This window comes from Micrasema longulum, unplaced genomic scaffold (genome assembly GCF_059751315.1).
Source record: "Micrasema longulum isolate JH-2025_06_02 unplaced genomic scaffold, ASM5975131v1 h1tg000541l, whole genome shotgun sequence".
Classification (NCBI taxonomy): Eukaryota; Metazoa; Arthropoda; class Insecta; order Trichoptera; family Brachycentridae; genus Micrasema; species Micrasema longulum.
In genome coordinates, this window is record NW_028277737.1 from 529,710 (window position 1) to 557,024 (window position 27,315).

The 27,315-nt window shown below is 30.3% G+C and overlaps 1 protein-coding gene across 2 annotated transcripts in view; it reads right to left on the reverse strand.

Moving 5' to 3' along the window:
* The window catches only part of LOC148280774 (5-phosphohydroxy-L-lysine phospho-lyase), a 49,558-nt gene extending 27,246 nt beyond the window's left edge, over nucleotides 1–22,312 (reverse strand). Inside the window, exons 1-3 of one of the 2 annotated variants that reach the window (XM_088227801.1) lie at nucleotides 22,189–22,312; nucleotides 20,333–20,602; nucleotides 15,716–15,834 (exon numbers count right to left, since the gene is read on the reverse strand). In XM_088227801.1, the coding sequence (XP_088083927.1) occupies nucleotides 15,716–15,834; nucleotides 20,333–20,394 (181 nt within the window). In that variant the 5' untranslated portion in view covers nucleotides 20,395–20,602; nucleotides 22,189–22,312. Of the gene's footprint in view, nucleotides 1–3,541; nucleotides 3,570–15,715; nucleotides 15,835–20,332; nucleotides 20,603–22,188 lie in introns of those variants that run through there. The other variant, XM_088227803.1, reaches the window with a different exon arrangement.
* Between the last annotated feature and the right edge of the window lie 5,003 nt (nucleotides 22,313–27,315).

The window sequence follows — 27,315 nt, forward strand, 5'->3', positions numbered from 1 at the left end:
ATTATAAAAATTAGATAATAATTAGTTTACAGTAAGCAACGCTATTAATGTATTGAAATACATTGTCTGTGTTAAGAGACGCGGTCTGACTTTTTTTGATTCAAATATATACCCGTATTTCCCCTTGGATTATGGCGCTTGATTTATTACACACTCTATATATATACTATTGGCGTGTCCTTATGGTTTTTTTTTCGTTTTTTAACATTTTTTATCATATTTTTATACCGTACGCCCAAAGATGGTAGATAAAACTGGGCAATGTTAAGGTTTTTGGGTGGTCCAGTTCGTATTACAAACAATTTATAAAAAAGCAAAACAATAAAGACATGCCAATCTACAGTGTGTAAAAAAATCACTGATCTGGTGCCATAATCCAGGGAAACAATACGGGAATATGAAAAAAAAAAGTCCGCGTTTCCTCTTGATCCCATTTACTTTTTATTTAAATTTCTTATTCAAAATTATAATCAGAAACAATGATTAAGTTTATAACTAGAACATAGACACCGCCGCATACGCGTGTATGATTCTTGTATAATTATACAATGATTACTAAAAGTTCATTTCATATTACAATAACCCCTAATGAGTATCTTGTCTTATGGTAATATCTTATAACTTAAAACATGCCCTAAGCAAGGATTAGTTGATTTAGAGAAAATGAGAAAGTACCGGCAGCGGTATATTTGTACATATTTAGTGGATTTCACTAATAACTAGCATAGCTTTGGTTCATCAGCTTTATTTTAATTGTATTTATTTATTTAACTGTTTGTACATAATGTGTTTTAAACGTGCTGGCAATTTTTTCCAACCAACTAATAAAATAAAATTTAAAAATTTATTGTTCAAGTTAAAAAACATATTCGATGGAAAATAAAAATTAAAAACGATATTTATTGTATTTATTATAAAACTAGCAGGTTCATAAATTATTATTTTTTAGTTATTTTACATTGTGCACATACCAGCGTATCTGTAAATTGGCAGACTTATTGCCAAATGGCAATTTCTTCCAACCAACCAATAAATTTAAATGTTTGATTAATCACTTTTCCTTCTTTAGAAAAACCTTTTTTAAAAAGATTTTTTTTTTCATATTTATGTTCGGCATACTAAATGGTATAATCGATGTTCCATCATTACTGGGACAAGTAAAATTCAATATTCCGACTCGTAGATTGAGAAACAATGAAGTACTGTTCATCGATCAGCATAGAACAAACTATGGCCTAAATTCTCCAATGACCCGTCTTTGTCGTATTGTTAACTCAAGACAAGATCTGGACTTTTTTGGTTTAAGTTTACAACGATTTAAACGAGCACTAAATAAATAGTCCAGATCTTGTCTCGATGTCCCTTATGTTTGTCAATGCTTCTTTCTTTTTTTTAATGTTTTAAACTATTCTTTTATTGTAATATTTAAACCTTATAAATTGTATACACGGACAATGTCCGTTAATAAATAAATAAATAAATCCAAATGAAAGAATTATATGAAACCCACTCAATCCTAATTTCCATGCTGTATTTTATTGATTGATTTTTGTAAATTTATACACTCTTGTAAATATTTTTGTAAATATTTATGTTTTATGCGAATACAAATAAACATTATATGGTTCGTTTTTGGCGTTATTTAAGGTTTTGCCGCGATCAATATTTGTGTAATTTACAAGGCGTTTTATAAATTTACGTGTTCAAAAAATATAAAGATCACAAAATATCTAAAACTATCACTAGATAACCCGTTTTGTCGATTATCGGAAATAGTCTGTCACGATCGGAGGGGGGGGTTTCTTAAATATTTTTTTTATTTATTTTTTTTTTGTTTTTTTACAATAAGCATAAGAGGTTAAACAGAGTATTCAAAAAATGAAGCATAATTACATAGCAATGAAAAACATTTTAATAGTAAAAATAGTAAACAAAAAAATCCCACAAAGGCATGGCCTGTTCGTGGGTATACAAGAAAATGTTATGAATTTTTGCTTCTATAATAAATAATGGACAGTTGTAATATTTTTTTTAAAGAAAAAATAAAATATTCTGTAAAAGATGATATGTTTTTTTTTTAAATAGTAATTAAAAAAGGAAATAAAAAATATTCGAAAAACTCAAAAATATTCCGTATTTTTAAAGGGCAACAAAATATATCATAGAAAAAAAGAGTTCATGTCTTTAGTTTGAATCCAGGATAGTGCATGTTTTTTAAAAGAAGGAAAATTTTGAAAGTTTGGAATCAACGAAATATTAACTGTAAAAAAAGAAATAAAAATTTTTGGGCCAATAAAATATGCATGTCTCTGTGCGAGCCTCGTTTTACAATGCGAGGTGACATCACAGTGCTGCGCGAAGGGATCTAAATTTGGGCTTGCGTGGGCACGGCGTGCGCACAGTTTAGTTGTCCGGAACGATTTGGTCGCTTTTGATGAACAAATGTTATGTATAGCGTAATTGTCTTCCTTTCATATAAAATTTTCTTCTTGACAAACAACAAACACAAAAATCTCCCAAAAACTAGAGAAACATAGGTAATTTGGCATTCACAAAAATGCTTGATAATATTCCATGGTTAATAATTTCCTAAAAATTAGCTGTTTTGCAAACTAGTTTTAATTATCAATATGTATCTTTTTTGGGTGATCCCGTGTAAATTGGATCCGTTCCGACGTTTCGGCTACCATTGCAGGAGTTATCTTCAGGGTAAACTGTGTGCACCTAGTGTCAATTATATTTATGTTTTCTGTTCCCTAATAAAATACTCATCGGACCTTATCTTGTAAGAAACAGTACAAATGTTGAAAGTTTTGTAAAAAAATTACTAGTCCTGAAGATGCCTACTTAGGCGGAAGCGCTCACTGGTCAAATTAATTAAAGTAAAATTTTATTATTAATTTTATCAAAATAGTTTTTGTGAATGAATAAATATACAAAAAAAAAGATAATTGTGAAAATATATGTACCTCTGAACACAAGCATCTTGCTCCATTATATAGGTAGAAACGGTCATAACTCAAATAAGCGTGTTCTAAATTTTTTGTAACATATTATGACGTGAAGAATTACAGCACAGAACACCCAGGCTTGAGAAAAATCAAATTTAATTTTGGTTTTCTTACCGGGAATTGAACCCGGAACCTTTTTTGCGTAAGTGTCTTTGCCATTACACTTCATAGGCTGCCAGAATTGATTAGTGTAAAAATAATAAAAAAACGTTGGTATATAAAGTATAAAATTATTTTTTTCTTCCAGCCACATTGTATTATTAAAATTTTGCTGGGAAAACAACGCTGAATAGAACGTCATTTAACAAATTGTTATTAAAAGCTAATAAATTAAAGTAAATGTTCTTAAAATTTCAGCTCTCATAATATTATATTTTGCATAGCTACTGCTAACTAGATATTATGTTTGTTGATTCTAGAAAGTAAACATTGTGTTCCCTTGTTCACGAGAATTTTATGCAAGTTTATTTTTAATATACAACACACAGTTAGCGCCAAGTAGCAAGATAATAATATGTATGGAAGATTACCTTGTTTGCTCATAAAACCTCACAATCTTAATTGTATTTTTATACACGAAAGAACAAAAGAAAATATACGGAGACATAGTTAATTATTAATGTATTGTATCTACAATGAAGTCTCACACGCGTTTGCGAAGTATTTATAGCAAATTTTCGCTCGTGTTATTGTGATAAAAGTTTATTTTTTAACATATTAAATGCATTGCATCGTCAGGTTAGGCGAAAATGCGAACCTGCCATTTGGCGAATTCAAAAATCTCTGATGATTACAAATATATGTTCGTGTGATTTCAATTTGGTCAAGAGGAAGAATGACAATATCCGATATATGACCTCCATATCATTTGCTAAACCCACAGTGAAAGGGGCAATGAAAGCAGTAGAGTTAAATTTAATTAAAATCGAGGTGTACAAAAATTATTTTATTTGAGTTACTCAATTTTCATACTTCAGACAATTATATATCTTCATTGCAGACCTGAAAGCACTAGCGAAGCAATATTATCGATGTCTAATACACTAAATTGCATGCTAACATGGACAAAAGAGTATGATTTACTTATAAACCCATCTAAAACACAAATTACGTTTCCGGGTAGTCAAATATTGCATGGTAACTTGGGCCCATCTTCACCTAATACTCTTAAAATCAATGGTACCAATATACAATACAGGAAATCTATAACAAATCTAGGAGTACTAATGGATGAACATCTATGCTCGCGAGCTCATGCTAATGAATTAAGCCGCAAAATATTTGTCAGTCTACACTCATTTAGAAGGTTGCAAAAATTCTTACAGATTAATACTAAATGCACTATCGTGCATACATTACTACTACCGATTCTAGATTACGCCGATGTTTCTATGACTGATTTAAGCTGTGAGCAACTCGATAAACTTGAATGACATCAGAATACATGCATAAGGCATAAGGTATGTTTTTGGTCTTAGGAAATATGACCACATTTCTGATTATCGCAAGCAACTGAAATGGCTCAAAATTAGACAGCGGAAAGATTATTACTCCCTCTCACTTCTGTTCGATGAACTGCATAGTCCTAACGCTCCTATATACCTCCGTGAAAAATTTCAACGCTTATCAGTTCATGGTTTACCTCTTCGTTCAAATTCTCAAAGCTTTCTCTTAATACCCATCCACAATTTCTCTTTCTTTTCTAATTCATACAGTGTTCATGCGGCTCGACTGTGGAATTATCTCCTATCCACCATCAAAGATGTTACTACAGTATCTCTGTTTAAATCACGTCTGCAGAAACATCTCCTTTCTTTTCCTTAATCTCTCCTCGTTTCCTGTTTCCTCTTTTTTTTCTTTTTCCCGTTGAGTAATGGTATTGATTTAAAATAATTTATACACGAATACATTTATTTCCATTTTTATCTATCTTTACCTTTTTTATTTTTATTATCTATTGAATATATTTTGCAACTTTTTAACTTTTAGTATGGGTGAAACCGATAGGAAGACGTCCGGCCTTTAAATTTTTTTGGTTAGGTAGAGTGAGTGGTTTCACTGTAGCGGACTATTTATAATATAATTGGATTATTTGTTTTACATTCTAACTAACCTAAAACCACGTATTAAACTTTCTGATTTTTTAAATAAGGGAGCGAACAAAAGAAGTGGGATTTCAGTTTAGATCTGAACTGAAGCAATTGTTAAGGGAATTGGTTCCAGGCAGAGAGGCAGGCTGCGGGAAAAGCGCGATCTCCGAATCTAGTGTTAGGGCTGCGCCTGAGTTTGACGAGATTTCCTCTGCCCGAATCAAACGGTAACCTGAGAATAAATTTTCCTTTGCCTTTGATCAAACCTTTAGTGAATTTACGAAAATTGCTCAAATGTTTTCGTTATTATTAGTCCAAGTCATGTAGACTCGCTTATTTATTTCAAATACATTGTCTTAAATAAATATCACACAGTTTTAAATTATTCAAAAACATATAAGAATAAAATATGTTTTCCTCTTCCGTGACATTGATTTGAAGATTCACAACTTGTTGATACAATATTTTAACCTACAACAGTTTTACTAAGAACGTTTTCAGACTCTAAAGTATGTTGTGTGTCTGCCTAAGCACCAGTTGCACCGAAAAAAGATAAGCTGAAAAAATATTAAAGTTAAAATAATCATTGTTGCGTGTTTGTCAAAATGAACAAAATGTGTTAGATGACAAAAGGAATATAAAACAACCTTTTGACAAAACGCAATAATTTTACTTACGCAATACTTTTGACACAAATCATGTTGTTAAAATGTAACATTTATTTACGTTAACTCAACAAAAAATTTCGATGCAACCACACGAGTTGTACCGAATAAAGTTAAGTAGGAAAAATTTCAAAGTGAATTGTTGCTTTTTAATTGAAAAGTTGTATTTTCTTACAATTCATTCATTTTGTAAATTTTGACCAAAACGCAACAATCAGGCAACTTTTTCTACTCTAATTTTTGTGATAATATCAAAAACACTGTTTTCAATTTTATTTTTAAATTTGATCAGACTAACGATGTCAGTCACGACAAAACCCGGTAACTGGTGGAAATTGTAAAATAAACGTGGAATAAAGCTTATAACAGTATTAATATTATTACAATTAACATGCAGTTCCTTCAAGAAATGTCAGAAAATAAACTCAATATATTAGTGACTGACCGAAATTTCTGTTTCTGTTTCAGTTTCGGCCAGTTTCGACCAATAAAACGAAATTCGGCTCAACCGAAACCTGGGATCGGGATGTGTCGGATTACGTTCGGCTGGACTCGGGTGCATCTTATTGCTCGTGACTCTAAGTTCTCGCGAGTTCCAAGATCTTTCATATTTACGTTTTTGTTATTCCTTTATAATATATATAATAAGACAGGCGCCGTGGTGAAGTTGGTTAGACGGCTAACTGTGAAACTGGCATCGCGGGTACGATTCCCACCAGTGGCAAGAGTAAATTCAAGTAATATTTTTTTCTCAATTGGTCTGGGTGTTGCAATGTATTTTTCATAACTTTCTTCCAAATCCCCTCTATTCCACCTGCTGACAAGCCTCTAAATAGAGGCTTATACCCGTATGCAGAGACAAAACTTAAGGTGAGGAAAGTACATTCTAATTTCACATGCAGAGAATAACCCGAAGTTGGAGACAATAGAATGTACTCTCTTCAACTTAAGGTGTGTCTCTGCATACGGGTATTAGTGGGTTAATCCTTTTTAAAAAATGAATAAGTTAAAGTTCCTATAGCGTACATTGAAGAATTGTTACGTATAAATTATATGAGTAACGTAACAAGGAACCAAAAGGCGCTAAAAACAAACAATTTCGCTGATTTCTTTTATGCCTTTTATTTTATCGTGTATTTATCGTAAGGTTTAGCAATAAAAACGAACAATTTTAGGCGTTTTGCAGTTAATTTTAACTTTTTCAAATAAGTTTCGGTTTTGGACAAAACTAGAACAGAAGCCGAAACTCTGTTTCTGTTTTGGCTGAAAATCTTGTTTCGATCGCTCTCTACAATCTATCAGCTTTTTGTAGCACAACTAGCCCTTACAGTAGGGCCAATTTAATAGGTCACATTTGACACTTCATCAAAATCCAACAACATAACCTTGTAGGGGCGGTAATTTTTAAAAATTTGTTTTTTCGAATTTAGAACTGCACAATTGCTTAACTTTTTCAATTGCGATTACATATTTATTGTAATAATGACAAAAGAAGGTAATTTTACGATTAATTTTCACTAATAAACCATTCTAAACATAACAAACTTTTTCTGTTCTAAACGTCGTTACAATTTTGCATCAGTGAACTCTTTTTCTTTTTAAACACTAGGGATGTTATCCAGAAAAATCGAATGTTGATAATTTTGTTAAATTATGTACTTATTATATTTTGTTCCTTTAATTTAAGATAGAAAATAATAATGGGACAGGGGTTCGACTTATGATTTTTCAAATAAAATTACAGTACCTATAAGTACTTTTTCATAGTAACTGAATTCAATTCACATATATTATGTTTGAAGTCCGAATCGATTCATTCACTTTAATCGATGTTTTTAAGCAGGTCACTCACTATGAAGCTAAAACCGACAAATGTCAAATTTGACCTATCAAATTGGCCCTACGTTGAGCAAACTGTGCGTTGTATTATTGAGTATAACTTGTTTCAAGGGAGAAGGCCATACAGTGATTTCATCAACAATAACAGTAAAAAATGTATAGGATTATAAGCTGTTATTTATTTATTTTATTTAAATCTTGAAATAGGGAACGCACGAACATATATATGCTTATTATTCTTTTATTATTACAATTTTATATTCGTAGATACAAAAGTATGTTAACATATTTATTTAGTTCTATCTAATAACCTATTATGTGATAAAAATATACTTTTTACAGTGCATTGGAGCGAGCCCCTTAAATTTATTACATCGCAAACATGAAAGAATAACATACTAAAACTTTAATCCTGTTTAAATATTATTTAATATTTATGTTAAATGTGTAGCGTAAGATAATAAAAAATACTCACATACCTAGTAGATACGCATGTAATGTTGCCCAAGTATTTTTATAGGTACATTAATCAAGAATGAACTTAATTTGTCTTTGTAATTTATTATTGCTAACGAATGACAAGCAAAATTATTATGACGTCTTAACAATATGATAAGAAGTTATTATGAACCATTCAGACTTTAATAGCATTTTTTCGACATTGTTATTTAATTTTTGCGATAGTTGCTATACGTCAGCTTTTCATAATCAAACGTTTGATTATTTACAATGCGCATGAAATCGTTTTGTTATTGTCAAATAAAACAATTAATTATGTTTATCTTCTTTACAACAGACAACGTTTTTATGTCAACTAAATATATTAATGTATACATATTTGTTTCCTATTATTTCTCAAGTAAATGGAGAGTCAACAGGCAAAGGTATTTATTAACTATATGTGTAGTGGACGTCAAATTCATATCGAACAACTACTATGGGGAACAGGATATCAAAATAACAAAAACAAACTACAAAGACAACCAAATAAAATATTAATTTTAGCATATGACATTCCCTGCAACTAGAGAACTTTTTAAACAAACTAAGCATTTAAATATAACTGAACTCTTTTAACTAGAATCATTAAAATTTATTCATAAATTAGCCACTAATGTAATTGTAGACGAAGGACTAAAACTTGAAAAAAATTGTAGTCAACATGGACATAATACGAGAATATCAGAAAAATATCATACACAACTTTCTAAAACAAGACAAGGACAATCGAGACTAATAAACCAGGGACTGAAATTATACAATAACCAGGCAAACCTAAACAAAAGACTAAGACAAACTTTTCAAAAGATGTAAAAAATAATATTTTGAACAACAGAGTATGAATAAAAAATGTTTATATTATTTTTGTAAAATGAATGTAATAATCCGTAAGGGTTAATAAATAAATTTTCAAAAAAAAAAAATATATATATTCATTAAAAAAAGACGCCATTCCACAACTTATTCCAGTCCTTTATAAATTATTCTAATGTGCGTGCAAAACAAAAAATGTATGTTTACTTGGTTCACCGATAGGCACTGCCACATTAACATAGGCTTATTGAACATTCAAACGCACTAGAGGGACAAAATATTATATAACATGTGACAATATTTGAGTTTGTCTAAATTTTTGTAGACCAACTGGTCTAAGAAGAAGTTTGAAAATTGGAATATTGTTTTCTGGCATTGCCTAGTATGCGAAATAATTCAGTCAGATGAATCTCTTCGCAACCATAAAGATTTCAGCTCTCTAACTTCACTAAAATCAACAAATGGAAGAATTGAAGAAAAATGGATGTTCAAACATAGGCAAAATGGTGAATGTTACACATTGTGTAAAGTGGCCACATAAACCAGCCAATGACAGATCATTAGTCCTGTAAATGCCTAGACTTCCATATTCCCTTCTTTAATGTATTCTCCATCCCTGATGCAATTTGTTAATTATAATGTGAATGTGAATGAGGACGTTCAGTATCTTTTTACAAAAATAAATTGTTAATAGACTATTAAACTAAGCCAAAAAAAATATTTTATTTTGCATATCTTATTATCATATAAAAGCTTTAGCGGCAAGTCTTAACGCAGCAGCACACGCCGTCAGGAAGATCCGACTAATAACGAATGTAGCTACAGCGAGAATAGTCTATTTTAGCTACATTCAAACTATTATGTCTTATGGCATTTTAGTGTGGGGTCGGGCTGCCGATATTTTCACTGTTTTTGTTTTGCAAAAGAGGGCAGTGAGAGGTATTTACAACTTAAATTTTCGCGATTCTTTGAGAAATATTTTTAAAGAAATAAAAATTATGACATATTTATAATAATATTATGTATGTGCGTAAAAAAATAGCGACAATTATAATCATAATACAAGAAATAAAGACAAATTGGTAATCCCTAAATTGAAGTTAAGTTAGGTAAGCACATCGTTTGTGGGGCACTGCGTACGCTTCTACAATAGAATACCCGACAATTTCCTAATTATGACGGACAATAAATTCAAAATTTTGAAAAAAAGCGTACTTCAAAAAAAGGCCTATTATGGACTTAATGAGTACGTGGAAGATAGCAGTATATGGAACCAATAGTATTATTTTATTTGATTATTTTTGGAATGTGTAGTTATTTATTTAAACTTGACGTTTCTTCATCTCTTTGTGTTGTTTTGTTTATTTATTTATATGTTGACTTTCAATAAGCGTATTAATTATACCTATATTGAAGAATAAATAAAAATAATAAAAAACTAAAACTACAATTTTCTAAAGTTTTGTTTTTCTAAAATAACTCCGCGTTTGACGTCAGAGGTTTCTCTCTGTTAGTTCTTCCCATTGGTCCGTTTTCAGTAAGCCAACCGGATATCCTTTACAACTGTCACATCATTGGTTGGTTCATAAGAACCATTGACGTCAATCAAAGTTGTGCGTTTTTATTCAAATAGTTTTTATTAATTTTTTCTTACATTTTCAAGAAACTTTGCCGTACGATTTAATGCTCCAATTTTTACGGCGCGCAAGAAAACATTTTTGTATCCAATTTCCCGTGGGGTTGAAGTTCCTCATTATAAATTAACAAATCGTTTAACGATATTTGCAGGATTCAAGATTCATCGGTATTTACGTTATATTTTTATTTTTTTCTTTCATTGGTGCTAGTAATTATGCCATATACTTCGGAATTAAATATGTACTAGATGGCATATTGTAAAAGTATAGTTTAATCATTAAAATAAAAATATATATTTGTACCTTAAAGTCACATTGAACAAAACGTTCAAGACACAAGATTTTATGATTGTGCGATTTCTAATACATCATAACTTTTGAACCAAATGAGATAATGAGGAACTTTAGCCCTACGGGAAATTAGATACAATAAATGATTTCTTGCGCGCAGTAAGACTCGGAGCATTGAATTGTACTGCAAAGTTTCCTGAAAATGTACGACAAAAAAACGAACTGCTTTGAACAACGCCACTGGTTAATTGAATCAACCAATGATAAGAGGGCTATGGAAGATTTTCGATTTGGTTGCCGTCAATGGATCAATGGCAGAACCGATCGAGATTAGGCAGAATAGAACCTCTGACGTCACACACGGAGTTATTTCAGACACACAAAACTTTTAGAAATCATAGCGCTGATAATACGATACATAAAAATTGTAAAAAAAAATTGGCTTAGTTAATAGTCTATAAATAAATTTAAAAAAACACTGAACTTCCTCATTTAAATCTATTAAGAAGATGTAAAATAATTATTATTTAGCTTATTTGAGACTACTGATGTTTTTTGCATTAAAACAAAGTTTACTTCAGATTTTTATTTTAACCTAAAAATGCGTTTATATGACTTTGGTGTTTTATTCAAGTATAAATTAACTTATTGCAATAATCTCTGCATGTATAACTTCAAAACGGCAAAAAGTGCACGACCGTGTTTTATTCTCCAACGACCGATATATAAACATAATGGAGATAATATCAAAAGTATGTAATTGGTAAATGTAATATCAGGTCAACGCGATTGCCTACAATGCAAGCGGTCTCGCATTTGATTCCCGACATGGTCGACACAAAATATTTATTTGAAAAGGTGTTTTTATACTAAAATATTTCAGTCTCTGGACTGGCACCTGAAGCGTAAGACTGATCACCTTACCTTAATGTTACAAAAATGATTAAGTTTCGCCGAACCAATGCAGTTCTCTATGCACTCCACTACTTCGGGAACTACACTGGCTACGTTTTCCACAGAGGGTCGAATACAAACTCTGTTGGCTTATGTATAAGTCACTGCACAACTCTGCTCCGGAATATCTAAAGGAACTATGCATTCCATATGAACTAGCTGACAGGCGTACGCTTAGATCAGCTACGTCTACGGCGAGAAGAAAAGTTATTATACCTCTACGCAAACAGCGCACTAAATTTAGTAAACGCGCATTTGCGGTCGCAGGCCCTATGGCATGGAATGCTCTCCCGGCAGAGGTGCGAGGCTGTGAAAGTGAAGTGATGTTTCGGAAAAAACTTAAAACCCACTTGTTCTCTAAATCATTTTAATAAATCCTAGCATGTGACAACAAAATAAATTGTTTTAATTAAATTACAAATTTAAAAGCTTCAATTAAATTTATTTAACACATTACAACAGAGATGAAAGACATTTAAGAGAAGGTAATATAGAAGTCTAGGCATCTACAGGGCTTATGACCTGTCAATGGCTGGTTTAAGTGGCCACTTTACACAATGTATAACATTCACCATTCTGCCTATATTTGAACATTTATAGCCCTTCAATCCTTTCATCTGTTGATGTTTGTGAAGTTTATTTAACAATAAAATTACTATGTAAAGCGCCCTTGAGGTATTATATTAAGAAAATGGCGCTATATAAGTTATCCATAATAATAATAATAGGTATGGAAAGGTACTATCAAAAGTACGCAAACACCAACAATTGGTGGTACTAATAGCGGATAGACCTCAAAATCAGTTTAATTTTCCTCATATACATAAGTATCGCCATGTCTCGACATTTAACAATAGTTTTAAAGTTTCGCCAAAATACAGAAATTTAATTTATTAAAAATATAGTTTAGTGTGACCTTACCTGAGTAAAAAGTATATTAACCCTTACAGCCCAGGTGTTCATTTAAATATATGATTTACTGTATATTTGTAGAATTAGCCTGGATTCCACTATGCCTGTCTAATGTATTAACTTGTCTTTATTTTTCTTTGTTGGATTGCTTCTGTTTTTTTTTGCTGTATTATTATTGTTTTTCTTCACATGATTTGTTTGAATTGGACACTGTCCGTAAATTTGTTAAATAAATAAATAGTAAATATACGAATTTTAAGAGTTTTTCTCTCATACCTACCGTAATTCAAAAGCGGCGATTTAAAGTAAAATTGGAACCCTTAGGGGTCTCTATTCTTTTTGTTTACGTCAGTAATTAGCGTTACACAGAAAAATTCATTTTTAACTTTGACAGCTAGCTTCCGGCTGGTTTGTATGTTTTGGAGCGAATTCCTGTCGTCTTTATAAATTTAATGTAAGGCAAATTAACTAAATTTTATTGAATAAACATATACTTTAAGATAATAACACATTTTAAATTAATTTTGTAGGTTGATTATCAGTTTGAGACCCACTGTTTTTAAAAATGATAAAAATAATGATAAAAAAAATAATAATTCTTTTAGTACAAACAAAATGAAAAAATTATTTATAACCACAGGAATTTAATCAGGACTGAAGGGGTAACGAAAAATTACGCAAATTAATGAGTTTTTTACAGGTTTTATCTGGTATTATCTATCTAAGCACGTGTTAAGTTAAAGCAAATATAACTGAATAATATTACGCTATTTTTAGCAAAAGTTTAACATTATTGTTTACATGAAGATGATGAATTTATTACATGACTAGATTTACTTTTGTTATTTATGTCACCAGTAAATATTTGAAATAATTTAGTCTGAGGATTATTTTTTCAAAATACTTTCAGACTTATTAAATGTATTGTAATTTTTCTTACAATAAGGATTAAACACTAAATTATTTGTATTGCACGGAATATTTCATTTATGTAAGTAAGAATTTTAATGCGTACCTGTACAAATAGTTTATGGAATTGATAGTACACAACGCACAAAGGTGTACGTAATCACACAAAATAAAATTAAGTTATCAGTTTTGGAGTGCATGCAATCTTAACGTTGGTGATATCCATGGCTAGCAGCTTATTTATCTTGGACATTATTTGGTCAATTTTTCAGAAGATGAAATAAACATAATTTATAGTATTTATACCTTAGAGATGTATATACTCTAAGATTTATACGGTCGGGCTCATTTTATAAAGTATAAATTTGATGGCGTTATTTAAGCTAACGGACGTAATACTTCAATAAGTACTGGTATGTCATTGAAATTGTTGGTTGAGGTATCATATTTTGGCCTCCAAGAATTCATATTAAAATCAAACATTAATATGAAAAAATAAAGATTTAAGGAACAATTTATTTATTTTATTTATTTATTAGTTTATACATACATTGTAACAAAAATGGCACAAAAAACACTCTCGCAAATTCTGCTTGTACTAGGAGTAGGCTCAGTATATGAAGGGTCAGCAAGCCAGAAATATAAGTATGCCTAATGTTGCAATCGGTTCCTATACGGGCAAACGCCTGTTCTAAGAAACCGATTTGATGCAGCAAATATGGTTTTTTAAATATGTTTCCCATAAATAAAAATACTAATGAAGAAATAAAAATACAATTATAGCCCAAAAGAGAAGAAGAGAAAAAAAGTACAGTTTACATTAAATGTAAAAATTAAATTAAATATATAAATATATACACATACACGCATACATACTACATACATACGTATACACATACATATATACACACATACATATATATACACACACGCATACATAATATATATGCACATACAAAAATACAATAAATTTATAAATGATTCAATGGGATAGTATAATATTTAGAATTCCTCAATGAATTCTCAGATTCCTTACTTCCAATGTCTGTCAACCAAATTGTTATTCTTTTTTTCAATACTGATGGTTTATCAGATTTCCAAACACACGGTATCAGGTTGTATAGTTTAGGTCCGTTATATAGAAATGATTTTTGGAATACCAATGTCATTGAAATGCGATAATTGGTATTAAAAACTAGTTTTTCTGTCTCTCTCTCTCTCAATTGTCCGTCGGACTGATTATGCCTAACTAAAATCGACAAAATCGACGTTTCGTTGTCCCGTTTGCTGCACCTCAAAACTGAACCGATTTTTTCTTTTTTTTAGAAAATGTGTCAGAATTTTTTTTTTGTGTCATTACTTTTTCGTTTTTCTAAATTATTTATCGTGTTTGTCATATGTATCGCACCGTACATCTGAAGATAAAACTGGGTGCTATTATGAATTTTCGGACGGTCCTAGCTCCCACAAAAAACAGTTTATCAAAAAAGCAAAACAATAGAGACATGTCAATGGTAAATATTTATAATATGTAAAAGAAAAAAACACTATTTTAGTGCCATAATCTAAGAAGAAAGGTCAGAAGACCGCATTTTCTATTAACTATTAAAACATATATAAGGTGCCAGGTTCGATTCCCGGAGAGAACAAAAAAAATAAATGTGATTTTTCTCAAGCCTGGGTGTTCTGTGATGTAATTCACCACTGTAATTCAGCTTCCTGGTCTGTTGTGGTGCAAAAAAAATAGTTAAATGTATTAAAATAACAACTTATATTTTTTTTACAAAGGCTATCAAAATTTTTAGTTGACTTTGAAAAATGTTGAAGAGTAAATTATGATACATGGAGTTTAAATAAGATTTTTTCTCTTGTTTGATTATATACGTAAGTCATAAATAATTAGCGTACCTATTAAATTATCTTATTTTTAAGTGTGCAAATAATAAATCGGGTGTAGATCCCAATAAAGTACTAAGTAATAAGTAAATAAATAAAGTAATAAGTATTTTTTTAATTGATCAAACAGTTCACAGAAAATTAAATGATTTTATAAAACCTGAAACAGAAAAAACTACATTTAACATTTGACTTACCGTGCGCGACGTTGTTGATACAATCCAAATATTCAGCACCGTGCTCATCATACATATGCTGACCAGCTCCCCTTAATATCTTCAGGGGTGAAGAGTTGAAGAATAATTTGCATGAACGACTGAAAAAAATACACGAGAGTATATTAAAATACAAGCTGACGTTAACCACAGATGTGTATTATTGAGGTCGAGTATTTTTTAACCAATTATAACATTTATTTGTTTTGCTTTAAGAGGGAATTTTGTTACGAACTTTAAGCAGAAACATTTTTTTCAATATGTTTTCGTAACGTTTTCGTATCAAAACGATTAATTAACAACAAAATTTAGTAAAAAATCATTTGAATCAATCAATCCCAAACATCCCTGTTCTTAAATAAATAAAACCTACTTAACCAAAAAATGCTTTCATATTCTTTGTACTACAATAATTGAATATGGAATTTCATAAATAAAAATCAACAAAATATATTCTAAAAAATCAGAATTTTTATTTAGAGTCTATACTTGAATCGCTCATTTCCAAAGATCATATTGTCTTTCTAGTTTATTTTAAGATATTCACTAAAAATGTGTAAATACCTCAAAATTACCTATATGTATATGTTAAATAAATAACAGCATTTATTGATACCATTCCTGGCCGATTACCTTTCGTTCCCATCCTGCCATTGACTCATTCTTATGGTACCTACCTAACATCAAGATAAAAGAAATTCAAAATTAGAAGATTCGGATTTAGAACAAAAACAAAACAACATTTTTTGACTTCACATAAAATCGGATAAAAAGTGGTTGGATTCGTCGCGCGTCGTTATAGTTCATTTTGTCATCCAGTGCCAGAAATTGAAGAACATTCAGATCATATTAAAGGTAGGTATCCATCCCATGTTCCTATCCTTTCTCAAATATTTCCAAATCACAAAACTGAATGAAATTCGTTTTTCATTTACAGTCCGCCGTACATTTACATTTCGTTAACAGTTTATATTTTTAATCAAACTAAATTTAGTCAATTGAATTTAATATAACGTCAATGAAAAACACAATATTCCTTAAATATGATACAGGTTTTTAAAAATGATTCAAAGGTATATCCGGGACAAGATGACTTTTTATAATAGATTTATGGACATGATGACATTTGTAAATGTTTTATGGTATTTTGAAAATGTTTTAAAGGGACAAGATGAATTATGATAATATTTTGTACGGTTTGAAGGGAAGAACATATAACTTTGTTTTTTTATTCTTTATCATAATGAATACAAAAGTAAACAAAACATGGAACGTCAAAATGGGGAAAATATTGTTTGGAAGATGGACAAAATGCGTGATATTTTACTTTTTTTTTTTTTTTTTCAGTTCAAAAACAATAAAATATATCACAAATAATATACAATTCATAAAATAATAACACTAAATATATTTTACCAATAATCACAAAACAAAAATTCAAATTTCAAATAGATCGAAATTTTATTTATAATATTTTTAATTAATATATTTTTTTTTTTAATTTGGATTAATTTTAATAATATTAAATTTTAAATGGGTGTAATTTATACAATTTAACAAAAATTAACTCAAATATTAATAATTCAAAAACTGTCTTGTAATAATAATTAGTTTTTTTTCAAGCAATGATTATAGTAATAACAGTTACAAAAAAAGATGAAGTAAAAATAAATTATATTTAAAAAAAAAAAAATTTTTTTTTTTTGCACCACAACAGGCCAGGAGGCCCAATTACAGTGGTGAATTACATCACATAACACCCAGGCTTGAGAAAAATCACATTAAATTTTTGTATTCTCATCGGGAATCGGACCCAGAACCTTCCGTGTGTGAGTCAAGCATCTTGACCACTACACCACGGAGACCGCCTAATATATTAAATCAATAAGGGTATTTAACCATTTAAAACAAATGCACAAAACCTAATATTAGTATAAGTAACTGATTGCTGACTCGAATGTTTATATTCCAGCTTTTAAAATGGCCTTTTCTTGTTTTTGATTTGTCGGAAATTGTTTTCGGAAATTTGTCGGCCTCGTGGTGTAATGGTCAGTGCGTTTGCCTACCAAGCAAGAGGTCTCGGGTTCGATTCCCGGCATGGTTGATATGAAATATTTATTTAAAAGGGTTTTTCACACCAGAGTAATAGTCCCTGGAATGGTACCTGAAGCGTTAGACTGATCATTGTATCTTCATGGAACAAAAAATGATTAAGATACGCTGCGATTGGTGTAGTGCCCTATGCACCATTAGGTGCAAAAAGGGAATTAAAAAAAAAGAAATGGCATTACCGAGTGTCCTCATTTACTTTAATTAATTTTATTATACCTACCCTTTTAACGTACCCGTCACACCAAATTATTTTAGTGTGCTGACGTTAATACTAATGCAGAAAAGGGAAATCAGCGACAGCATGCAGGCATTATTGTCGTGGATGAGTAGTGATGGGTAAATACAATTTTTTTTTTTTAATTTTAAATTTATAAATATTTATTTTTTTTACAATATTTTGAGATTGTTCAAATGTTTGTAGACAAAAGACTGGATTTCACCCCCTAGGGAGTCATAAAGATTAACAAATTGCAACAGAGATGGAGAACATTTTAGATAAAGGAATATGTAAGTCTAGGCATTTACAAGACTTATGACCTGTCGTTAGCTGGCTTAAGTGACCACTTCACACACTGCGTGTGTATGTTTGAACATCCACATTTCCTCAACTCTTCCATCTGTTGACTTTTGTTAAGTAAAACAATGAAGTACTGTTCATCGATCAGAATAGAACAAACTATGGCCTTAATTCTCCAATGTCTTTGTCGTATTGTTAACTGAAGACAAGATCTGGACTTTTGTGGTTTAAGTTTACAACGATTTAAACGAGCACCAAATAAATAGTCCAGATCTTGCCTTATGTCCCTTATGTTTGTCAATGCTTCTTTTCTTCTTTTTAAATGTTTAAAACTATTCTTTTATAGCAATATTTAAACCCTATAAATGGACAATGTCCGTTAATAAATAAATAAATAAAAGAGCTGAAACCTTTATCATGTGGGTGAGTTATCAATTCTACCATCTGTTGATTTAAAATCAACCGACGAAAGAATTTAAGATTTATGGATGTTCAAACATAGGCAAACCCTGTAAATATCTCTGTTGTAGTTTGTTAATTTAATTTTCTGTTTTCCAAATTCTATTTTTATATAATATAACTTTTCATATGACACATTACGCATATTGTTAATTATAAGTTTGAAATAATTTTTAGACTAGTATTGAGCATAAATTATATTATAACCATATTTTTGTGTATATGACTGTAAAGTTTGATTTTTTTTAATTATAAAGGTGTGATTTAATTTTTTTAGTCGGGGAATTTTTATATTTGTGTGGACCATCACCAAATACATAAATACATAAATATCAAAACCAAAATCCTCTTCCACACCATTATACCATCTCATTGTTCTAGATATTCACACATTATTCTTTTGGTGTGTATTCTAAAATAAAATGCTTTTTTTTTTCAGAATACGGTTTCGAAATTTTACATACTTTTAAAAAATACAATTTATAACATTTCTTAATTTAAATTTTAACTAAAAGGTTTCAAACTTTTTACCAAGCTCTTTCTTGTACTATTTTTAATATGATTACAAGTTTTAAAAAATTATTTTTTTATACTTGCGCACCCACACACACGCACCCTCTCCAACATTCATTCCAACACGCACATGTACCCGCTCCCTCATTCATTCACGCATACACACATTCATGTGATTTAAAATGCTTGTATTTCTTTTCAAAATCAAAAAACTAAAACTTGGCTTCCGCCACTTTCATGTTCAATTTATTATCTTCAAATTATTATAGAAAAATTTAGTTCAATGCTTCGTCTTTATTGAGATCTTAAGTTATCTTAAGTTATACTTAAGTTCAGACTAAATTTTAAATGGCTTAATCTGCCGGTCTAAAAGTGATTATATTTTAGTTACATAAAACTTTTAAGTATATTTTTTAACAGAAATACCTTTAAAAAATATTTTTTTTATCTAATTTATGTTTTTTATTATTGCGCGATTAAAAAAAACATTCGTTTTAAAATGGCAAAATCGTATTATTTCCTAATTTTGCATTCGTTTTACCAGACTACAGCCTTAATCGTCTAGTGGAAATATTTAGTTATTTTTTCTGTGAAAATGATTGGATATTAAAATATTTCATACAGTATTGTACATATAAAAATCTTGGAATTGAATAATATTTTTCAGCCGTTATACTGACTTTAAAATACTAGATTTGGAAATTTTCGTTGAGGATATGTGCCTCTTTTAATAAGTCTTAAAATGGCATACTCAGTCCATTAAAAAAAAAAACTAGACAAGATGAATTTTGGAAATGGGCGCTTCACTTATACAAATATTAAAAACTAATAATATGAACAATAATGCATTAATATTAATGATTAAGTTTATATTATAATGTATAATCTAATTTAATTTTAAGTGGATTATCCTTTTAAGTTTAGTAATCTATCTGAAGAGATGTGACAACCGTTTCTAGGGTCCTATCAACAACCTGTTAAGCCAAGCACCCACTTACCCGATGTGCTCATGCCTCAGCTTGATAGTCTCGTCCTTGGACATCTGTTCTAGGGAAGTCATCTTAGTGAGTGGATCCTTGACTCCTTCAAGATATCGACAAACGGGAATCTGATGTCCTGGGTGGGGCAGAGTTTGTAGGGCGGGATCCTTTGAGACGACGAAGGACACGGGAAACGGGAGTTCAAAGGATATACGACTTCTCTTTTAAGATGTCGAGACGTGGGAAATATCGGGAGATGTCGATTGAAAGGATTTGAGATTCAAAACACTGAAAATAAAAAAATTGAATTTATTATAAATTGTCTTAATACGTATTTTTACGGAAACATTTGCGTACGTCTGACCTAAGTATTACAATTTTGGGGTCATTCTCGAAAATCTGAAATTTCGGGAAAATATTTTTTTATAACTTATAAATTCCCTCGAAAGTAAAATTCAGCCTTATCTAGAAAAAATTGGACGTAATCAAAATGTTGTACTTTAGGTATATAGTATATGAATTATACAGTAACCTGTTTTTATTTTTTCAAGTTACTACTATGCAAATTTTAATTTTCGTGTCGTGCAAAGGTGTTTCAAAATGTAGATAAACCTTCCCAAAAGCCTACTTGGGTAGGTACCTTTTTTTTACTTCCTCCACAGGTTTTTTGCGTTTTTTACTTCCTTAAATAGTTTTAAAAACCCGTGGATCTTCACATCGGTTTCACTCATACAAAAAACGAGTTTATATATCGCGATTTTAATTGAATTTAACACTACGACTTTCACTGTCCCTTTAACTTAGAGTAAAATTCTATGGGGAGCCTTTTTCGGATATAGTTAAGACATCATGACCATATTGTAACGAAAACAGATTTACTTCTATCAAACTCTGTTACTAAAGTCTATATCAGTATTTTTTATTAATTTAATAACATCAAATTACATAATACTTATATATTTTTTTTAATTTCTTAACTCCAAAGCCCTTCATACAAGTCACTTAAACGTAGGTACCGACGAAAAATATTAAAACGTTCGAATATTTCAAACTCAAACGCAACCATGAAAAATACGCGTGGCGGGAAAACATCTTATCTCCCGCCAAATTTCTCCTTGAAAATTTTCCGTGTGACATTGTTACTTAACTTTCGTTTGAATGTGTCATTCATAACTTTTACTACGGAGATTCGTAAGTTTGATACACAACAAATAAAAATAAAGTAAAATATTTTAAACTTTTTTAAAGACATCCATCTTCGATCAAACTTAGTTTTGTAACAACGATGTTTGGAAATATAAAAATACTTCGAGAATATAATATGTTATTCGTGTATTATATGTTTTATAAATATTTTTTTTTAAATATTAAAAATAATAATTTATCATCATCATATTTCCCTTGCCACATGTAATGAGGTATAGGGCACTGTATTTGTACACCAATTGCAGCGTTTCTTGGTCATTTGTTGTTACATGAAGGTAAGATGATCAGTCTTACGCTTCAGGTACCAGACTAGAGACTGTGAAATATTCTTGTGTGAAAACACCATTTTAAGTAGATATTTCATGTCAACCATGTCGGAAATCGAACCCGAGAACTCTTGAATGGTAGGCAAACGCGCTGACCACGCATCACGAGGCCGATATAAAGATAATTAAATCATAATTTATATAAATAAAAAAACAAAATTATAATTAAAATGAAAATGTCAAATGAGATTGGAATTTTAGTTTCAAAACAAATTTTCGAATTTAGAATATGCAAAACGAGCGGGAAAACGTTTCATAGGAAACGCGTGATTTTTGTTTTGGGAGAATCAATTGAACAAAAAGAATGTAAATACTACGAAGGAAAAGAAATATTATTCTCACCTTGCTATGACTAGTCTAGTGTGGCCGGTGAGACCTTAGCTAGCTGCCCGCGGTATGAGAACTCCTAAACTGAGAGCCAACTAATTGACACTACTGCTTGAGAAAATATTCATTCCGATTACGTCACACACGATAGCCAATCAGAGCGCCGTGACGCTAAATTACGAGCAGCGGGGGTCAGTAACAATCAGCCAACGAATAACATGCGGATGAAAATTGATGAAAATTACATTTTCGCTAGTACCGTATTTTTTTGTTTATTTTATTTTATTTTATTTATTTTTATTTAATAGTAAAATTATACTTTTTTACAATTATTTTTTTTTTCACTTGTTATATTTTTACTAAAACTAAAATACCACCAAGCCACTTTCTGTACCTTGTTGGCGATTAAATTTTGAATTCTATTTTTTAAGTATTTTTTGGTATCATTATACTCGTACATTCATATGAATGATATGTTCACCAAATTATTATTTTTTTCAATAATATTTTGAGTTTTTTTTTCTATATTACCTTATCTTAAATGTTCTTCATCTCTGTTGTAATATGTTAATATAAACAGCTCCCCAGGGAGTCGAATACAGTCCTTGTCTAGAAAAATTTGGACAAACTCAAAATATTGTTGATAAATCCACCTGGTCCATGAAGAAGTATAGAAATAGAAAAAATAACATTTTCATAATAACATACCATAAATATTATAAAAAATAAGTTAGGTTAACCTTTTTACACCTTTAAAATATTTTTAAGTAATACTTAATATTATTTTAATAGTGAAATATCACCTTTTTTAAGTAATAAAGGTCTATGAAATAGTAGTTTATTTGTTCCTGGCTATTGAGATTGGTTTTAGAACATTATCACGAATCTTGACGTTACAACTGCCGAGGCCAAACACGTCACGTTTTTCTACCAACGTATTTTTATTCTATTTCTTTTTTACATTTATATGAAAATATTTTTTCACAATATCCACATTGATTTCGAAAATACAATTAATTATTCTAAATTCCTTTAATATATTTTTATCGGTATTCGTACTTTGTGATATTTATAATATTGTTAGTATTAATTTAATTTCAAATGCTTCATTTTACTTTACTTGTATGTTTTATTTTTTGTTTTAATGTATTTTTCACCTTGTACGTAAAAGGCTTTTAGAGCTGTTTATTTTAATAAAATGTAAAATAAAAATAATAAAATATGCTATTTTTTTTCACCATTATGATTACAGTTCAATAAAAAAATAGGCACGTTATCTTGAAATTTTATCTAAAAAACGAAAAATTCGTGGTTTTTATTACATAACTAGGTACTCGCAAATTTATCGACCAGAAAAAAATGCAACAAATTCGCTTATTTTGTCTCATGACAACTGATAGAACAATATACGTGATTTTGACTATGAAAAATATCCATAACTCCCTTAAAACGTGAATGTAAAACAATATTTGGATATTTGTTAAATGTTCGTACAAGGTTTCCAAAGAGTATGAATTATGTTATACCCAAAACCCGCACGACTTTTTCTCAGAGGCACCTCTCCTTAGTCGCACCGAGAGTGTTAAATATTTTGGAAGAGCGTAGTAAGCTCTCAAAGACAAAATCTATTTTCGAGAAAGGGGTTCAGCGCTGCTATTTCAAACGCTCTCGCGACCGTAGAAAACACTTTTATCTCGCGTATTTCGTACGTAAACACGCGAGATAAAAGTGTTTTCTACGGCCACGAGAGCGGTTCAGAATAGCGCCGCAGCACTGTATTTTGCCTAGGGGAAGGGATTTGAGTTGGAAACTACTTATTTATTGTGTATGCAGATAACTGGTAGAATTCCATATTAAAATGTGGTAAGGTATCTAAAATAAAACACTTTCATTGGATTTCAGTTTCAGTGCTGCGGAGCAGCGTTTATTTAATAATTTAAAATACATAAAACAATTTTTTACCCACAAGTCTAAAAACTTTTCGGTGGCACACATTTTTTTTTTCGATATATGTGACGCGTTTCGTCTTGTGAGGATATTATCAAACTCATTTCATGTAAATCAAATGTTTGTTATTTTTATATTGATGTGCCACGTGTTATTTTGTAATAATGTTCTTGTTTCGTATATTACTATTGTTTATACTGTATTGCCAGTAGGTACCTAACTGGGCGATGCCGTTGTTGACGGACATCAAATTTCTAAATCACAGTATTTATTACTTTCCTTAATGCCAATATAAAGAAGATCTGAATTTAGTAATAAATGTACTTTTATCGACTAAAGTTCACATTAAACTTTTTGGAGCGCTTCGAAACATTGATTTTCGGAGGCGGAAGTCCGAGGTCATAATATTTTAATATGTTACAGGTACCTGCTTGGTTAATTTTAAAGTAAAAACATCTGTCCATTCGTTTATGAAAGGACACGTAAGTATAACAAATTACAATAGTGATGGAGAATACCTTAAATAAGGGTATATGGAAGTCTAGGCATTTACAGAGCTTATGACCTGTCATTGGCTGGTTTAAGTGGCCACTTTACACACTGTGTAACATTCACCATTTTGCCAATGTTTGAACATCCATATTTCTTCAATTCTTCCATTTGTTGATTTAAGTGAAGTTAAAGAGCTGAAACCTTTATTGTTATTGTGAAATCCAGTTATTTGTCTACGAACATTTGGACAAACTTAAATATTGTAATGACACGTAAGTACTTGTTATTATTTTTTAAGCGTTACTGGGCCCAAATTACAGTGGGAAGTTAACATTTATCTACAAAGTAAAATTAAGTTTTCTGTATAAAAGCAGAATACGCGTACATTTTTTTCTTCGAAACATGTTCAATTATAAGTTACCGACGAAGATACTTTAAATGTTCATGCAAACATACTTATTTTCGTACACAAATATCGATTTTTCTTTATAGTCGAAGATAACTCCGTTAACTTTCCACTGTAATCGGAGCCATGGTCACAAGTAGCTTTTGTTTACTTGTTGAACCCGCAATACAAAATATATGAAAGGTTTTTTTTTATTTATTTATTTACAATTTTAAAAAACCCATACATTAGAAATTTTATATTGTCTAGTCATTTTATGTCTCGTCTAGTCTAGTTAGTTCAGTCATCATGTGCTTTTTCAGATTGATTTTAAATTTGTCTCCAGTAAAAGTTTTCAAGTAGTAAGGTAAGTCGTTGTAGTGTTTAAGTCCATTGTGTAGTATTTTTGACTGTCCTGTGTTTGTCTTTGCTTTTTCAATATGATAGTGTTGTTGTTGTCTGGTGTTATATTTGTGTATGTCAGCATTTTTGGCTAATATTATGTCGTTGTCTTGTATGTTTCCCAGTGTTATTTTGTGCACAATTTTTAAGGTCTCAATTTTAGTCAAGTAGTTTCCGTCAAACTGGTGTGTTTTTTTGTACAGTTCAGTCGTAGAGGTCAGGTAGAGTAGGTTGTATGTTAGTTTAAGAATTTTATTTTGTTGTCTTTGTATTCTTGTTATGTCTGTCTTGTTACCAGTTCCCCAGAAGGCGATCATGTAACTCAATTTACTTTTGACATAGGCTTCGTACATGATAATTTTTTCCTTTCTTGGTATAAAATCTTTAATTTTGTAGAAGAGGCTATGTAGTGATTGCTTCACAGAACTAAAGTTTGATCGTTTTGACACATTCTAAAGGTATGAAAAAATAGGAGAGAAACTTAAATCAGTCGTAATTAGGAGCATATTTTGAGTAGAATTGAAATAAACGTTGGCGTCAAATTAGTTACACCCGCGATCGCATTATGAGGATTACGGGTGCAACGATTTTTACTCTTAGCGTTATGAAATCATATTTTTTTTAACATCACGTTGTGTGCGATTAGTGATTTATATTTGCTATGTATTTATATTAACATTTTGCTCTTTTTCATGAGCAATGCGAAAAAATAAAGCTAAAGTTGCTAATTCGTGAACATGTCTCGTTTTCAGTGACCATTACGCATAATAGCATTTTTATTTTTTTAAGTTTAACTATTTTTAATTTGCGCATAAATAAGTTCAGCGTCAAAATTATCGTCCAAAACTTTGATTAATCGTATTGCAAACTCGTTAAAATGAACACGCACAATATAATTCGATATTCAATATAAAGTCGATATTGTCGATCGATAGTGAAGTTTTGCGGTGGTACGTCACTATTGCGGTGTCTCAACAATAAAGTACGACATTTATTTCTTACACTTAACTGTCAATATTTACAGAACTTCATGAGCGTGTAAATGTCAAAGTCAAAATTCTCTTCTTAAGTTGACTGTATAATATTTATTTATTTGACACTTTATATATATATACAATATATATACATATAAGGGCGGGCATATTGCCTTAAGGCAATTTCTTCCTACCTACCCAAACCGTTCAGTTTGAGAAAATTATAAATACATGGACATATTGAAACTTACAATTTTATACAAAAATTAAAGGCAAAGATTTACAAAAATAAAAATAGTAAAGTCGTTCAAAGTAGTTAGTTTTTATTAAAATATTTTCTATCATTGTTTTAGTACATTTTCAAGAAACTTTGCGGTACAATTTAATGCTCTTATTTTGATTAACTAAAATCAAGGTTTTGCTGTCCCGTTTTCCGCACCCCAAAATTTAAACCATTTTTTTTTTTTTGAGAAAGAGTATCAGAATGAATTTTTCTGTGTCTCTGACACAGAACCTTTTCCGTTTTTCAAAAATATTGATCATATTTATGTACCGTGCGTCCAAGACGGCAGATAAAACCGGGCGCTTTTTTGGGTTTTTGGATGGTCCTAACTCCCTTAAGAAACAATTTATCAAAAAAGCATAAGGATAGAACACACTAATGGTAAATATCTGTACTGTGTAAAAAAATCACTGATCTAGTGCCATCATCCAGAGAAAAAATACGAGAATACATCTGTATGAAGAAAATTCAGACCACATTTTCTCTCTAAATATAAATAAATATTTTTTTAATGTATACCCACACAAATCATGCGTTTGTGGGATTTTTTTGATTTTTTTTACTGCATTAATAAACAAAATACAGTGTATTTTGATCTTAATGTAATAGGTGCGGTTAGTGACAGGAGGCATGATTAATAATTAAATGGATAATGCCCC